The 16670-nt window shown below is 39.5% G+C and overlaps 1 protein-coding gene across 2 annotated transcripts in view; it reads right to left on the bottom strand.

Annotated features, from left to right (window-relative positions):
- The window catches only part of ARL6 (ADP ribosylation factor like GTPase 6), a 31878-nt gene extending 19838 nt beyond the window's left edge, over positions 1–12040 (bottom strand). Inside the window, exons 1-4 of one of the 2 annotated variants that reach the window (XM_040980847.1) lie at positions 12036–12040; positions 8658–8806; positions 3235–3296; positions 2782–2850 (exon numbers count right to left, since the gene is read on the bottom strand). In XM_040980847.1, the coding sequence (XP_040836781.1) occupies positions 2782–2850; positions 3235–3296; positions 8658–8780 (254 nt within the window). In that variant the 5' untranslated portion in view covers positions 8781–8806; positions 12036–12040. Of the gene's footprint in view, positions 1–2781; positions 2851–3234; positions 3297–8657; positions 8807–10790; positions 11229–12035 lie in introns of those variants that run through there. The other variant, XM_040980848.1, reaches the window with a different exon arrangement.
- Positions 12041–16670: the final 4630 nt, after the last annotated feature.

A 16670-nucleotide genomic window follows, 5' to 3' on the forward strand; every position in this document is an offset into this window, starting at 1 on the left:
AGAAACTAAAAAAAAAAAAAAGACAACACACAGTCAAGAAATGGGAAAAGAGTGTCAATAGGGGTTATATGGCATAGCAACGTAAGCTGTTGCTTCAGATACCCCTATTCTATCTGGGACAGCCTGGGCTGAGTGGCTATTACATAGTTTCTCATCTTGGAAGACCCAGATTGAGCTTTGGATGCCTGACTTTGGCCTAGCTCAGTCCTGGCTCTTAGAGGTATTTGGGGAATGAGTGAGCGAGTGTGAGATCTCTATCTTTCCATTAAAAAGAAAATAAAAGAACAATTATTTTTTCAAAGGTATAAAGTTATTTCTTCAAATAATACAAGTGGCAAACAAAAATATGAAAATATGTTCTGTATCATTAGCCATCAGCAAAATGCAAATTTAAACAGACCAACATAACAAAGGCTGCCAAGGATGTGGAGGAAAGGGAACTCTTCTACACAGCTACTAGGAATAGGAGTAAGTAGCCATTATAGAGAACAGTATAGAGTTTCCATTAGTACACAAAAAGGTAAAAATAGGATGCAGGAGTTATTGCACAACAAATAAGTGGCATCCAGTGACATCAGCACCCCACAGGGGCACCGGTTCAAGCCCTAGCGGAAGATGGCTCAAGTGCTTAGGCCCCCGCACTCATATGGAGAAGTTCCTGACAGTCATCTGCGGTGACTTTCTCCCTGTCTTTTACTCTCTGTACAAGTTTGCTTTTCAAATAAATAGAAATAGATCTTTTTTTATTAGGTAAAAATATATTTATCACATGATTTGAGTATTTTAGTTTGGAACACAGGGAATGACATTGGATCATCAGAGAGAAACCCGCACTTTCATGTTTACTGCAGCACCAGAGTAAATGATCCAGAATTTTTTTTTTTTTTTTACAATTTATTTATTTTTATTGCATAGGCAGGTCTACAGAGAGGAGAGACAGACCAAGACCTTTCATCTGCTGGTTCACCGCACAAATGGCCACAGCTAAGCTGATCTGAAACCAGGAGACAAGAGTTTCTTCTGGGTCTCCCACGGGTGCAGGGCCCCAAGGCTTTGGCCATCTTCTAATGCTTTCCTGGACCACAAGCAGGGAACTGGATAGGAAGTAGAACAGCCAGGACACGAACCAGCATTCCTATGGGATCCTGGTGCATTCAAGGCAAGGATTTAGCTACTAGGCTATGGCACCAAGCCCCAAATCTGGAAATCTTTAAGCACAAAGAGACTATTAAGATACTGAATTATTATTTATCTTGTTTTGATTAAATAAATGATGTGTACCTGTGGGGTAATAACATAATATACCCTATAACCATGTAAAATTATTAAATATTAAGTTTAAGAAGAAGGGAGACATTGAAAAGAGATAAGTGAAAAAGACAAAAAAGGTTTCTAAATCTAGGAAATTTGCTGGAATAAAATGAAAGCAAAAGCCCCATAACTTCAAAAGCTTGTAAGTTTATGTCTACATGTTATCCTAATAAGACACATTTTACACGATCTGAAGGTCAAGTTAGGTTTACAAAAGAAAGAAGCGAAATGTTTAATAAAACACCGTGTTTGTTTCTAAATGACTATGCTTTCTTAACATGTCAGAGAAAGAAAACATAGCCCTATAATTGTACAACGGAAATATAATTTGAAGCCCACCCAGTGAGTCAATTTTTCCAATTATTTACACACCACAGATTAATAAATGAAAACGTGAACACTAAAAATATTGTATAGAAATATTTTTAAAACAAAGTCAAAACTCTTTATGCTGTAATTACTGTTACTGTGTATTATTCACTTCATTTGCTCAGATATAAATTCACTCTATACTTCAATTATTAAATGATAAATTTTTATAAGTTAATGTACACATTTATGTTAAATCAAATAATTTACCCCAAACTGTTATAAGAAGTTAACTTATTTTTTAAGAGATTTATTTTATTCTCCTTGAAAAGTCAGATATACAGAGTGGGGGAAAATCAGAGAGGAAGATCTTCTATCTGAATATTCACTCCCCAAGTGGCCGCAATGGCCAGAGCTAAGCCAATCTGAAGCCAGGAGCCTGGAGCTTCTTCCAGGTCTCCCATGTGAGTGCAGGGTCCCAAGGCTTTGGGCTGTCCTCAGCTGCTTTCCTTGGTCAGAAGTAGGAAGCTGGATGGAAAGTGGGGCCATGAGGATTAGAACCGGCACTCATATGGGATGCTGGCACAGGCAAGGTGAGGATTTTAGCCACTAGACTACTGTACTGGGCCCATAATAACTTTTTAAAAAGATCTATTTCTTTATTTCAAAGGTAGAGTTATAGAATCAGTGAGGGAGACGAAAAGGGAGAGGGAGGAATTCAGAGTTCAGAATAAGAAGACAGAAGTTAATCACGCAATATTATTTTCAAGGTTCAGACTCCATAAGTGAGTCACGTTGATTTAGATGAAGGAATCTTAGCAGTAGCAGAAACTAATGAATTTAACACTATATGAAAATCATGAGCAAGTGTAACACAGTTGGGAGTTCAGTAACTTGGCAGTTGTTAATCTGATCCAATCAGTGAGCACTAGATTTGTGTATGTAGAAAGTCTTGTTTCAAACGGCTCACAGCATAAATAGAATAATTATTAGACAATAATGTAAACAGTACTGAGCTGTCTTTTGAAATGTAAGCTTTTGAATATTCTTAAATTATATGAAAACATTACAACCCATGTCTTACAATCATTTGGATTTATAAGCATTGTGTGCTATTAAAATACAAGCATCTATCTAAATAATAATCACAAAAATACTTACTTATAATAGTGTTCCCAGAGATTTCTGTATCTTCCTTGACCTGACATGTCAAACACTGTGAAAGACAAACTACAGACAAAGAAGCAAGTTACAATAATAACCTACCAGAAGCATAACTTTTACTTAAAATTTTAAATTGTTTCTAGTTACATTACCTTTAATATACAATATTCTGTGTGAGCCAATTTTTAAGAAAAACTCCATAAAATAAATTAAGATAACTATGATATTTTCAAAGACTGACATTATAAAATGTATTCTTTATCAGCTTGCCTAAAATATAAATTATGAAAAATAAACTAGAGGTAGTGATACAAATATGTTACTATCTGCGGGGTTTTAAAATACTGTTTTTGTTTTTTTTTTTTTCCGAGTGTGGAAGGGACAGTCACACAGATCTACCACTGCTATTTTTCACCAACAGTTTTTAATTACAGGAATGAAGTGGGTTACCTGGATGATTTGAATTTCTCTATGCTAAATCCTATTGTTGGAACTATATCTTGAGACTGTGCCTGTAAGAAAAAAAGATTTTGTGAATTTACAGTGACCAAAAATGAAGTTTTCCTCAAAGTCTGCCACTAAAGAGATAACCAGATTAAACAAAATATATATATATATTTTGTGCAACAAGATGACTGAGGATAAACTCTTTATTGAAGCTGAAGGTTTACTGATGATTACATCACATTTATGTGTTAACATTTTAAATATCATTGTAAGTTTTCAAGGGCTTTAAAGTTTTTATAAATGGTTTAGCAATAAGTTACTTGGAGTTCAAATATAGGACTTTGAATCTCTCAAGCCATACTTGATTCTATTCATGTTCTGGACTGTCCTTACATCAAGATAGTCCCTGCTGTCAAAGAGTTTATAATCTTGAGGTGGCAAACAGAAATAAGTAACAAAGAGGTACAAATGGTGCAGTGAAAGCTGCAAGTGTGCAGGCTGGGGCAGAGAGAGGCTAATACGGAATGAAACAAAGGTGCTCAGCAAAGGTTTCTTTGAGGAGGTGACATCAGAGCCAATAGTGTCAAGTGACACTATCAAGAGCTGACAAGTTGCTGGCAAGGAACATGGCAGTAAGGCAGGAAAGGACTTGCTTCTCAGGAAAAGAAAAAAGTCTAAAAATCTAAAGCACATTGAGTAAGTGATAAGTGGCATGCTGAAGTTAAGCGAGGCAGATGTTGAAGGTCATGGCTTGGAACACTATATGCAGAGAATGAAAGCAGGAGGACACAGCAAGAGGCCTGTCACCACGTCCCGCTGGACTGTCAGCCAATGTCTGCACCAGCAATGTCGGGACACACTTACACAGAATGACGGACCTATGACTGCTTATGAAGGACTATACTACTGTAATAATATGGGGGAAATAAGCTGGGAGGAGGGAATATGGGGAGGGCATAAGGGAAATCCCAGAGACTCTGAAACTGTGCAATAAAAGCAAAAATAAAATAGAAAACAATAAATAAAAAATTTTTAATTAAAAATTAATAAATTATTCAGTCCCCTCTACCCCCCATCCCCCTTCCAGACAGCCTACCTCTTCAAATGTCCTGTATGACTTCTATAGCTTCAGAACTATTCCTCAGCTTTCACAAAAATCCACCCACTTCTGATCTGGATATTTAGGAGTCACTCTTGACTCCTCTTTCACATTCCACACTGTAATCATTCTGCAGGCTATGTTAGTTTAGGCTCTTATTGTTCCATGCTTTGAATTACTGTTGCTCCTAACTGCTCCTAATTGGCTGCACTAACCCAGACAAGTTGTAAGTTGTTCAGCTGCACTAAGATTTGGGTTTCTCAAATGTGAAATAAATTACTGCTTCACAAACATATGAAATTAAATGAGTTAATAAACACAAAATATCCAACATACTGTTCCTGCTAATTATGCAATAAATATATGCCAATATTATACTCTCCCTGATTTGTCTTATTCCCATTTTATTTTCTATACTGCCATAAGTATAGAAACAAAAAAAAATCCCCTTCCATCCATCTTGTTGTTACATGAAAACAGGAGTTATAACTGGGAGGTTTTTATGTTATATTTTATGTTATAATGATGTTATATATTTTATGTGTCAATCATGATATAGTCATCAACCATTATTATGAAGAAATATATAATAATAACCAAAACATGAAGATGTTAACAGTTTACGAGAAAAAAAAGAGAATGTGAAAACAATGGTCTCACCCACTTTCCTCTAGTCCTTGACCCTTCACACCCTAACCAAATATGTAAAAATTATCAAAAATAAAATTTATACAACAAGAAAAAACAGATGTTAACACCATAAAGAAATCTCAGAAAAAAACTCTACATTGAATTGGAATTAGGGTATTTCTATGCCACAGCACTCAGATGCTATATATATTCCCTTTAATATTGTCATTTTTCTTAAAGGAATAAAATTCTCAACTTTTTTTTTCTTTTGCTCACTGCTAAAAATTCTAGTGGAGGGGCCCGGCGCGATGGTGCAGTGGTTAAGGTCCTCGCCTTGAACGCCCAGGATCCCATATGGCCGCCGGTTCTAATCCCAGCAGCCCTGCTTCCCATCCAGCTCCCTGCCTGTGGCCTGGGAAAGCAGTCGAGGACGGCCCAAACCTTTGGGACCCTGCACCCCTGTGGGAGACCCAGAAAAGGCTCCTGGCTTCGGATTGGCTCAGCTCCAGCCGTTGCGGCTGCCTGGGGAGTGAATCATTGGATGGAAGATCTTCCTCTCCGTCTTTCCTCCTCTCTGTATATCCGCCTTTCCAATAAAAATAAATCTTTAAAAAAAAAAAAAAACTTCTAGTGGAAAACAGTTAAGAAAAGAAAAACAAAACTCTGAAAATTAATCAGGATAAAATAAGCTACATGAGTTGACGCTTCTGGATTCAAATGAATCCAGAATGTTCCTTTGAAGTATTCAAAAATCTAGTTTCCAAATTAATGACTGCCCTGTGCTTTATTCAGAAACAAATATGTAGGTGCTGCAAAAAGTTCATACCAAACACATACTATGAAGTAATTATGCATGGGTTAAAATAATTTTGCCTCAAAATAATTTTTTTTGGTGAACATTCTAAGTATCCTTAAGCATTTTTATTCTCTACAGTGAAAAGCAAGCAGAGTGTAGGAATTACTGAAGTGGAACAGGCCATCCTAGAAAATCCTGGGATACACTACATTAACCGGAATAAAACAAAATTTCTTAGACACTATTTGGGTAGCTTCAATTCATTAAGCTTGCTAACAAAAATATTAACAATAAATAAACATTAGAACAAGTTGACATTAAAAATCAGTTGGTTGGCTATCCTTGTGGAATAGCTCGTTAATCTGCTGCATGCGACTCAAGCATCCCTTATCAGAATGCTGGTTTGTGTCCTGGCTGTTCTACTTCTGACCGAGGTCCTTCTGAATGTGCCCAGGAAAGCAGTGGATGATGGCTTAAGTATCTGAGCACCTGCTACACTCATGGGAGATTCAGAGTTCCTTGCTTCTGCATTCAGCCCTCAACACTGGCCACTTGAGAAATAATCAGCAGATAGAAAACAGCTCACTCTTGTCTCTTCCATCCCGTCACTTTGCCTATAAAATTAACAAATTAATCTCTTTTTAAAAGATTTATTTTATTTTTATTGGAAAGGCAGATACACAGAGAGGAGGAGAGATAGAGAGGAAGATCTTCCATCCAATAATTCACTCCCCAAGCGGCCACAACAGCTGGTGCTGAGCCGATTTGAAGCCAGGAGCCAGGAGCCTCTTCTGGGTCTCCCATGTGATTGCTGGTTCCCAAGGCTTTGGGCCATCTTTGACTGCTTTCCCAGGCCACAAGCAGGGAGCTGGATGGGAAGTAGGGTCGCCGGGAATAGGAGTGGCACCCACATGGGATCCTGGCACATGCAAGGTAAGGACTTTAGCCGCTAGGCTACAGTGCTGGGCCCAACAAATTAATCTTTAAAAAAATGAGTTTGGGCCCGGCGTGGTGGCGCAACTGGTTAAAGGTCCTCGCCTTGCACGCCCGGGATCCCATATGGGCGCCGGTTCTAATCCCGGCAGCCCCGCTTCCCTTCCAGCTCCCTGCCTGTGGCCTGGGAAAGCAGTCAAGGACGGCCCAAAGCTTTGGGAACCTGCACCCGCGTGGGAGACCCGGAAGAGGCTCCTGGCTTCGGATCGGCATAGTATCGGCCCGTTGTGCTCACTTGGGTAGTGAATCATCGGATGGAAGATCTTCCTCTCTGTCTCTCCTCTCTGTATATCCGCCTTTCCAATGAAAAAAATAATAAAAATAAATCTTTTAAAAAAAATGAGTTTGGAAACACCACTTATCTAGAAACTGATGCCTAAAAATACCAAAAGGCAGAAAAGAAATTCTCCTCCTCCCCCTACACATACAACACAACACAAGCGGATACACTTCCATCAGTCTCCAAACATGCCTAACAGCAGGGTAGCTGAAGTCAAGCAACTCCATCCAGACTTCTAAAGTAACTGGATGGCAGAGATTCAATTCTGTGAGGCCTCCACACTGCCTCCCAGATTCTGCAGCAGCAGGAAGGTGGCGCTGGCAGCCACCTTCTGTGGTAACAGAACCAGGGATTAGGATATGGGACATGGGTATCTCTTTTTCTTTTTCATTTTTTTAATTGTATTTTGACAATCTTTACAAAGTTAATTAGGGTAAAAAGGTTCAAGGGCTACAGAAAAGTGGGTAAGAATATTATTTTTTCCATATTGTTTCCTTCATGTTTAAAGGGGAGTATTAAGGGAGAAGGCTCACCCAATTTCCCACCCTCCCCAGGTCCCGGATGTAGGGTATGCTCTGAGGTTCTTGCCCAGGTGATTTGATATTTCAACAGTTATGAATCACTGCCAATCGTGCCACTCCAAGCACTATGAGGTCGTTGAAGAATCCACTGGTTGACATATTCCATCACAGAGTCTGTGTGGGACATGGGTGTCTCAAAGGGCATCCTAACTACCAGACACATGTCCAATGTTGATGCTGACATTACCCACAGAAACCAATGAGACAACTGTGCATAAAATAAGCTATGCAATTCCTACACAGCAATGTAGATTCCTATGATTAGCTTTTTTTTTTTTTCAGTAAAAATGTTCTCATAGTGGACGTAAGTTATTGGATTCCCAGTACGAAGGAGCCAAATCATAAGCTACGCCTAGGTGACTGGGAGGCTTTGGCTCCATCTCAGGTGGGCCCTTCACTATTATTACTAAGTTAAGGGAAAAAAAGCAAAATTATATTATTCTCAGGACTTGGAGATGAATTTTTCTAATGATTTAGTATCAGTGCTTATACACTAGGACTCAAGAAGTGATTCAAGGCACTTCAAAAGCATTCTTCCGTGTGACTTTTCCTTATATGCACCTGTACATAGGGAATGTTTAACTTAGGTATTAGATGTTGCATGAGGTATCATTTTCAATCACTAAAATAATACATTCATGGATTTATTGTTTAAATGCATAGTGCTTACAACTGTCAATCCACACACCACACTTTGGGAAAAATTGCCTACTTGTCCTTGGTAATTCATCTTTTTCTCTCTTGTTTTGCTCCTCCTATAAAGCAGAACTGAAAAAAGCAACGTAATCTAAAAGTGAACTTAGTAAGTGTGTAACAAAATTTTTGGGGGAAAAAAAAGACTTGAAAAGAATATTCCAGTTTAGTCATCAAAATTTTCATATATTCTGCATGAAGTACACTACATACAAGTTGTAATTGATATGCCAGTACAATGTTACATATTTCACAACACAATTGTATGAGATTATGATATCACACAAAATAATTCTGTGTTTTAACTTTGCCTCGTAGAAGAAAACATATGCAGCATCTAACAGTGATACTTACATTTGAAGGTTTAAGTTTGTTTATGATTGTGGTTTTGCCACTATTATCCAACCCAAGGCACAAAACATGAACCTCCTTCTTCTTTAGGCCAAGCAAGCCGGAAAGTCGGTCTAGCAATCCCATAATGAGACTCAAATACGATAAAGCAACTGTAAGTAAGAAAAAGAAAAACCCTAATACACAAAAACATCTAAGCGTGCTAAAGACTGCTCTGTTTAAAACATTCTTAATAATTTGGAGGCACGTAATGATATGGTGAGAACCTTGTCAATTCAGCTTTGCAATTAGTAGACAGACGATAAGCTGATTACCAGAAGGGAGACTTCTCAGAAATGCAGGTTGGCAGCTTATGACCCCTAGCAATACAGATTAATGCCCTTGAAATGACATTTCCCAGTGTAATGAATAATGTTTAAAAGGAAATCACAGGGAGCCTCAATAACATGTTCAAGTCAGTCAGCTGTCACACTTCAAAGCATCAAGTATCAATAGACCTCAGAATTTCTGGGAACTTTGGAACAATACCAGGCCAAAAGTTGCATGTATAGTATGCTGCTAAAGCTTAGAACTAACATGTAGACCAGACTCCATTTTTTAAACTCTCAGATTAAGGACTGACTGGCATTTGTAGACTAGCATTTTAATATTAGCCTTCTGATACCATGAAATAATTTACATGGACAATCTTTAATTCAAAGTAAGTTTGTTATTTATTGATGACACTAAACACACCAACATGAATGCTTGTATTCTTTCCATTTTTCATAAAATTTTGAATAGATTTTTAAAAATATAATTTCTTACTTCTCCCCTTTGGAATCTGCGCTAATGCAGTGACTGCCAACAGACCCGTGCTTGTGCATTCACCTTTCATAGTACCTGGCATTGCAACATTTCACTTCCTCTATCATAGATTATCAAATGATTCCTGAAATATTTAGGGACACAAAATTTAAAAGGGAAGTCGTTTTCCTAAAAATGTAATCACATTTATTAAAATTGCCTTATAAACATCACACAGCCTTGTGTGCACTCCCAGTTTTTAGTTATTGGTTTACCTCTAGAACTTTTCTGTATTCATAAAGAAAGAAAAGGCAGGCAAGTTGGTCAACATTTCTTTACCGTGTCCAAAATTCAGTGAGCGATATAACTGAGAATTCTCTAACTGCCTACACCGCAGCAGCCTGGAATGTCAATCCTGGTTCTCTGGAATCCACTGTGGAATCAGTTTCTGAAGATGGGATTCTTCAACTCTGACGGAAAGGTTACACAGGGAGCTGGGGCTTGGCCTTATAGTGGGGCACTGGTGGACCACCTTGGTGCAAGCGCTGGCAATGGTGCCAGAACTTAGCTTCCCACAAAGCGGTGGGTTTGCAGAGACCTGCACGGAGGCTCCACTCCTGGCTTCTGCCAGCCTTAGGCTCTGTGGGCACCTGAGAAGTGAAGCAGCAGATGGCAGCTCCCTGTCTGTCCCTTAAATAAATAAACAAAATACAAACTACACGGAGTTTCTGATACACAGTCACTGGTGAGAACCACCGAGTTTCAGAACCAAGTCCAGATTGTTAATCACTAGGTTACAATATAGGTGCAATCTACCCACTTTCTAAGGGTTCTTTCTTCTAGCACATCGGCTAAACACTCTTCGAGGATCTCTGTAATACTGAAACGAGGATTACAGGATGACAGCAAAGTTCAGAAGAATGAGGATGCTATCCACAACAGCTTGGAAGATGGGCTTCGGGGAAAGCTAATGGTGGGGCGGAAAGAAACTACGAATTGCATTTCCTACACGTGTGCTAAGTGAATTAATTGCTGTAACACATTACCCAAATAAATACTTTTTCGACTTTTAGATTTTGATGATAAAATGAAAGCTACACTTTCCACATACCAGAAAAAGGCCTAAGTTGGGCAGTTTTAATCAGCAGTCAATGAAACAAACTTGTTCAAAGCACTTCAAAGCTTCTGCTCTAGTCCCTTGGACTCACCACGGAGCCTCGCTCTTTTCTAGCTCTCACGTGTTAGAAACTACCCCAACCGAGTCCCAACCCTAGAGGACCGGAAAAGAGGCAAGGCATGCTAAAACTGACTGGGAGGGGCAGGGACTGCAAACCTCCCGGGAGCAGATACCTGGTCTTTCGGGATTCACCCGGCCGGCGCAGGAGCTGGCGAAGATCCACGCAGTCACTCGGCTCCGCCTTCGCGCTGGGAATTTGGGGAGCGAGCAGGGGTTCCCCAACCTCCGTCGCGGCGCCTTCGCGGGAAGGCCAGCTGGTTCTGACTAAGCCCGCTTTTGTAATTTGGAAGAACTCGCACCCTCAGCCCGAGGCTCAGCATCAGTAGGTGGGACAGTCGCCCAAGCGCGCAGCGTTTCCTTGGCAACAGAGGCTCCTTCCGGTTTCGAGGCCACGCCCCTCTGGAGCGGCATCAGCGGGTCGGCTCCGGGGTTGAGAGCTCCGGGAGGGGGGAAAATGTCAGAAGCACACCGATCAGTTATTAGAAAGCTGGCTTAGTGAAGAGTATAGGCGCTGCGGAAGCCCGGCCACCCGCCCGTTTCTTGCTAGGAGCCTTTCAGCTTTCGCTGGGGCATGACGGGAGTTGTAGGAGGCGAACAGCCTGCCGGGAAGCGTGTGGCGTCAGCGTTCGCCGTGCGTCTGTCCACCTCGCGCGCCCCACGGTTTCCGAGCCCCTGTGTCCGCGTGGAACGTGGCTTCGCGAAGCCCGAGGCCCCACGCGGGTCCGGGAGGGCCCAGGTGGCTTCGGGAGGGCCGAGGCCCCACGCAGGTCCGGGAAGCCCGAGGCCCCACGGCCCTGCTGGACGTTGGCTCGGCGGATGGCAACGACTGCAGCCCGCGGCTGAGCCCCGCCAGGAGATGTGCGCCGGGCTTGTCCGTTACCCTTGGCACCGACCCCCTTCCGGTTCTGACTGAATCCTGTTCAAAGGACAGCTCTCAGAGTAGGGAGGGAAAGGAAAGAATGGACCCTGCTTGCTGCCGCTACTCCCGAAGGCATAATCTGCTATTAGATGACACACTCTCCGGTCAGATCTGCTGGTGGTCAGGGCACACACGAATAGTCAACATGGAAAGTCTCCTTGCTAAAAGGCTTAGGTTCTACAGTAACAAATGGCCCTCAGTTCTACTTTTTCCCCCACGTTGTTTATCAGTGGACGGATCATAAATGCAATCATTTCAAACTTTTATGGAATTTTGTCAACCTTTCAGTTTACCAGCCTCAGCAGCCTTCCTTCCCGCCCCCATGAATTACTTTCATGACTGAAACATTTTTCAAAGATGAGATTTCATTTCTCCATTTCTCGTGTTAGCCAAGGATATGGGGTTTCCAGCTAAGCCAGTGTTACTTTTCCTACCCTACCTGTTCTTTGAGTTATCAATTAATTTCACTTATTAAATGGACTGGGAGGAATAAGAAACTGGGGGGGGGATGTTAAAGTAATAGTATTAGGGGGTGCACATGCTATTATGAGGGGCTTGTTTATCACCTTTCCAAATTTCCAGATGTGAGCAAATCAAAACAAAACAACAACAACAAAAAATGTGGCCTGGACTACGGACTCTGTTGAAAGACAATGTGAAAGGAAAAGAATTGAGGTTCCGTGAGCTAGGCGCAGCTTCGGATAGCCTCATCCTGTATTCTGGCTGCTCGGTTTTAGAGGCAGGTCTGTGCTAAACTTTGTGGGCAGTAGGGTAATGGCACCATCACTTGGACCCCTGCCACCCACATCGGAGATACAGTGGAACTGGATCCTGGCTTCAGCCTGGTCCATTCCTGGCTGTGGGAGCCCTGTGGGCAGTGAACAGGTGAATGGAAAGTATCTTTTTTCGCCTTCCTGCCTTCCTTCTTGCCTGCCTGCATTTTTTCTCTCTCTCCCTTCCTGACCCCACCATTGTTTCAAATACCTGAGTTAATATTTTATAAAAGGAAAATCAAATCCCTATAGTTACATATGCTAAAGTGTTGACATATAATGTCCTCATATAAATGGAGTATGGGGAAATATTCTTTATCTACTGTAGTATCTTAAGCAATTAAACCATCTGTGCTTCAGCTTCCTACTTATCATAAAGATATTGCTATATTATTTCATCCAGTAAGTTTGAGGATTAAAGAGATAACAAATATAAATGCTTGGCACATCATAGATGTTCAATAAATAATTTCATGTCTGTCTTGAAATTTTTATTATTTGAATAAGATAGACTCAATTTTAAATATGATGCCTCATTAACTTCTGAAGCCAAACACATTTACAAGGAAGCATTAATATTCTATGTGTTTGGTTATTTTGACACACTTTGATAAGAGATGAGAGCTAATTTGTTTAGAGCTAGCTAATTTTTTATTTTACATGGGTGCACTCAATTCTTCCTTTTTGCAGTATTTTCTGCTCCTATATGGAGTTCATCTCTTTTCCATCACATAAAAACATTTGTTGTTAACTGGATACATAATTTTCAAATCATACATCCAATTTTTCAGCATACACAGGCAGACAGATAATTCAGACTATTTGAAAGGGAGGAAAGGAGAAAGAGAGCAAGTGAGTGACCCAGAGACAGATCTTTTGGCCTTAAGTCATGCCCCCAAGTGCCCACAAGAGCTGGGCTCGGAGTGAGGTGGTCTAAACAAAACCCAGCAGGTGGGGGACTCAGCTGGGTTTTCTAGTAAGCTCAAGGTTCCAGTATTCTGAGCCATCATCTAATGACATTAGCAGGATGCTAGAATCAGAAGCCATTCTGATTCCAACCAAGGCAATGTAATGCAAGTGTCCCAAGTGTTACCTTAACTGCCATACCAAACACCTGCCAAAGCCAGACAAGTCTCTTGCAAAAAAGAGAGCTGGGTAAATAATTATCTTACACAAGAATAGTTGGTATTATGGCTCATAATTATTAGAGATGAAATCAGTTCATGAAGCCCACTATGTATTAATAATCTAGAAAATGTGAGTCTTGAAAATGTCAACCTTATAAAAGCATAAATATTTCATATGGTTCAATCTGCTGTTTTGGTGCTTTGCCAACTGAAATTGGTCTCTAGAGTACACTCAGGCTCAACATAAAGTTGTTGCACTTGATTTAAGAAGTTAGTTTGACTACGTTTTATTATGAGAGTAACAAGCTTTGGAAATGATTTGTGAGTTTTTAAGGCACTTTTGACTGTGTAAGAGAAGAATATCAGGTATTTACTTATTAGTTTTGATTTCATATTAGGTTTCAGAATTTCAATGGAAAATTGATCAAATGGTGAGTCTAATTAATTCTGGTTACTTTTTATGTATTGTCTTACTAGGAACTTTTAAAACGGTATGGAAAAATGCCAGGTTTACAGGATATTTGGGGGATTAACACTGATTATTTTAAGCTTTGTTTGAACAGTTGAATGTTTGACTTTTAGTCATCTGCATCTTGTGTACAGTATTGCTTCTGCAATGAAAAATTTAGTTCACTTGAATCTCACAAATATTTTGCCAATATAAAATCACTACAAAAATATGTAGGAATTATTTATGGTGACTTTGAAATTATATCTATACCTTAATGAGATTAGTAATTTTGCATGCAGAATTAACAAAGTATCAACTATGATTTGAATATTGGTCCCTACAATCTTCTGTTTATGATCCTAAGGGGGTGGAAAATTAAGAGGTGGTTCCCATAGCAAGTGATTAACTTAGGTTGTTAGGCTATGGAGCTATTCTGATTGAAATCTTCCTGGCTTTATAAGGAGTGGTACAAGGATGACACAGTGGTAAATGGGGCACCACATCCCTGCCTGTTCCCAGTTGACTCTGCATTGTCTCAGCTCTCTGTCACAATAAGGCCATAGCTAGATGAGGCCCCCTAGACCTTGAAACTCCAACATTTTGAGCCGAAATTAACTCTAAAATTAGCCTGTTTGGTAAATTAGGCATTTCACTATAAGAGTAAAAAGCTAACTAGTATATTATCTAAAGAGCACATAGATTTAATAGACTAGAAGATATATTAAATATACAGCAATATAACAACACAAAAGGAGCCTCAAATGCGACCACCAGAACTATAACTTTTATTTGTTAATAGATAGTTTAGTAAGCAGGCCTACTCTATCTGTAAGACCCTGATAATGCCTCTTAGGAACTCATAGAAAAATAAAACACAATAGTCATTTGTACTTTGTACAAAAATCCTATTATGTTGCTCAGCAGGTAGTTTGGCTAAATACCTTATTCTTTCAGCAAATAGATGACATATGTAATGCAATTCACCATATAAAATTCCTCATGCTGAGAGCTGAGCATTCTATAGAACATGATAATTCACATAAAACAGTATAATATAGATTTTTTAAAATGAAAATCATACCTCTTTCACATAAGTCTGGACTACTTCACCACTATAATAGGTAATTGGTAGGACTGCAGCTCAATTAATCCCCTTTTGTTGTGTTTTTCTCTCTGTCATACTGTGATTACAGCCAGAAAAGAGAACTGAGGCTGTGTAACGGACCTGAGTGTGATGCATCTATTAAAGTTCTGAGTGCTGATGTAATACCAAAGGAGGGGGAGCTTAGTACAGCACTTTCTTAGTCTCTCCAACAGATTTTTCCTCTGTTTGGGTAAAATGTTAAATTATTTTTTTTAAGATTTATTTTATTTTTATTGGAAAGCCAGATATACAGAGAAGAGAAGAGACAGAGAGGAAAATCTTCTGTCCATTGATTCACTTCCGAAGTGGCTGCAATGACCAGAGCTGTGCCCATCCAAAGCCAGGGGCCAGGAGTCTCTTCTGGTTCTCCTACTTGGGTGCAGGGTCCCACGGCTTTGAGCATCCTTGACTGCTTTCCCAAGCCACAAGCAGGGAGCTGGATGGGAAGTGGAGCTGCTGGGATTTGAACCGGTGGCTATGTGGAATCCCAGCATGTGCAAGGCAAGGACTTTAGCTGCTGGACTTCCGCAACAGGGCCAAAATGCTAAATGCTTAAAAAAAAATAACAGCTTTGTGACAAATTAAAAAGAGATACTTGGTTTTTCTTAAAACTGAAATACCTATAGAAAGAAAATCCATTTTTAGCTTCAGTTTTACTAGTCTAACATGGTTCTGTGAGGAATTAAATGTCTCAATTGAGGCAAATGTTACTTACATAAATGTGCTATTTAGCTTTAAATTAATAAAATATTTATTATTTGTAGCTATGAAGATTTTTGTATTAATTTGAGTGTATTGCAGCTGTAGAATTAATCTGCCTTATAAACTTTGGCAGTCATTTAAGTATCTTTTAAGTAGGTATCTTCAGTGGTTAGGTAACTACTGACTGGAATGTATGTGTGTGTCTATATTTTTGGCTATGCTAGAGCAGCAAAAATGTTTTTCCTTTACAAACAAAATAAAATTAATTAACACTAAGAGATTAGTTGCTGTTTTGTTTGTTTGTTTGTTTTTAAAGAGGAAACTTCAAAATCCTGCAAAATAGTATTTGAGAAAACTGACAAATGAGTATATAGCATACATATTTTAATATTAAACTAATTCTGATTATCATAGGCTTTGAATTATAACACAATGGCTAAAAATTTTCTTTTTGCTTTGCAATAGACAAAAATAAAATATGAGTAGTACCTATACCATTAAGCAGTCTTCACTTAAGCTTTATATTATAGACAACTGAACTCCTTCAGAGTCCTTGGGAAACTCAATTCTTCCAACAATTTGTTTAACATATATGTATACATTTATATGTTGATATACAGATACAGACAAGGGTGTGTCAACATGTTTGCAGGAAGATGCACTTAATATATAGTTTTAGGGGTGGGTGTTTGTTGCAGCAGTTAAGGTTGTGCTTTAAATTTAATTTGAAAGGCACATTTTATAGAGGAGAGAGGGAGAAAAGGAGAGAGAGAGAAAGAGAGAGAGAGATATTTATCCATTGATCCACTCCCTAAATGGCTGCAACAGCAAGAGCTGAGCGGATCTGAAACCAGATGAGGAGACCTCATCCTGGTCT

The sequence above is a fragment of the Ochotona curzoniae genome, unplaced genomic scaffold (genome assembly GCF_017591425.1).
Source record: "Ochotona curzoniae isolate NIBS_2020 unplaced genomic scaffold, NIBS_Ocur_1.0 contig_3498, whole genome shotgun sequence".
NCBI classification, from domain to species: Eukaryota; Metazoa; Chordata; class Mammalia; order Lagomorpha; family Ochotonidae; genus Ochotona; species Ochotona curzoniae.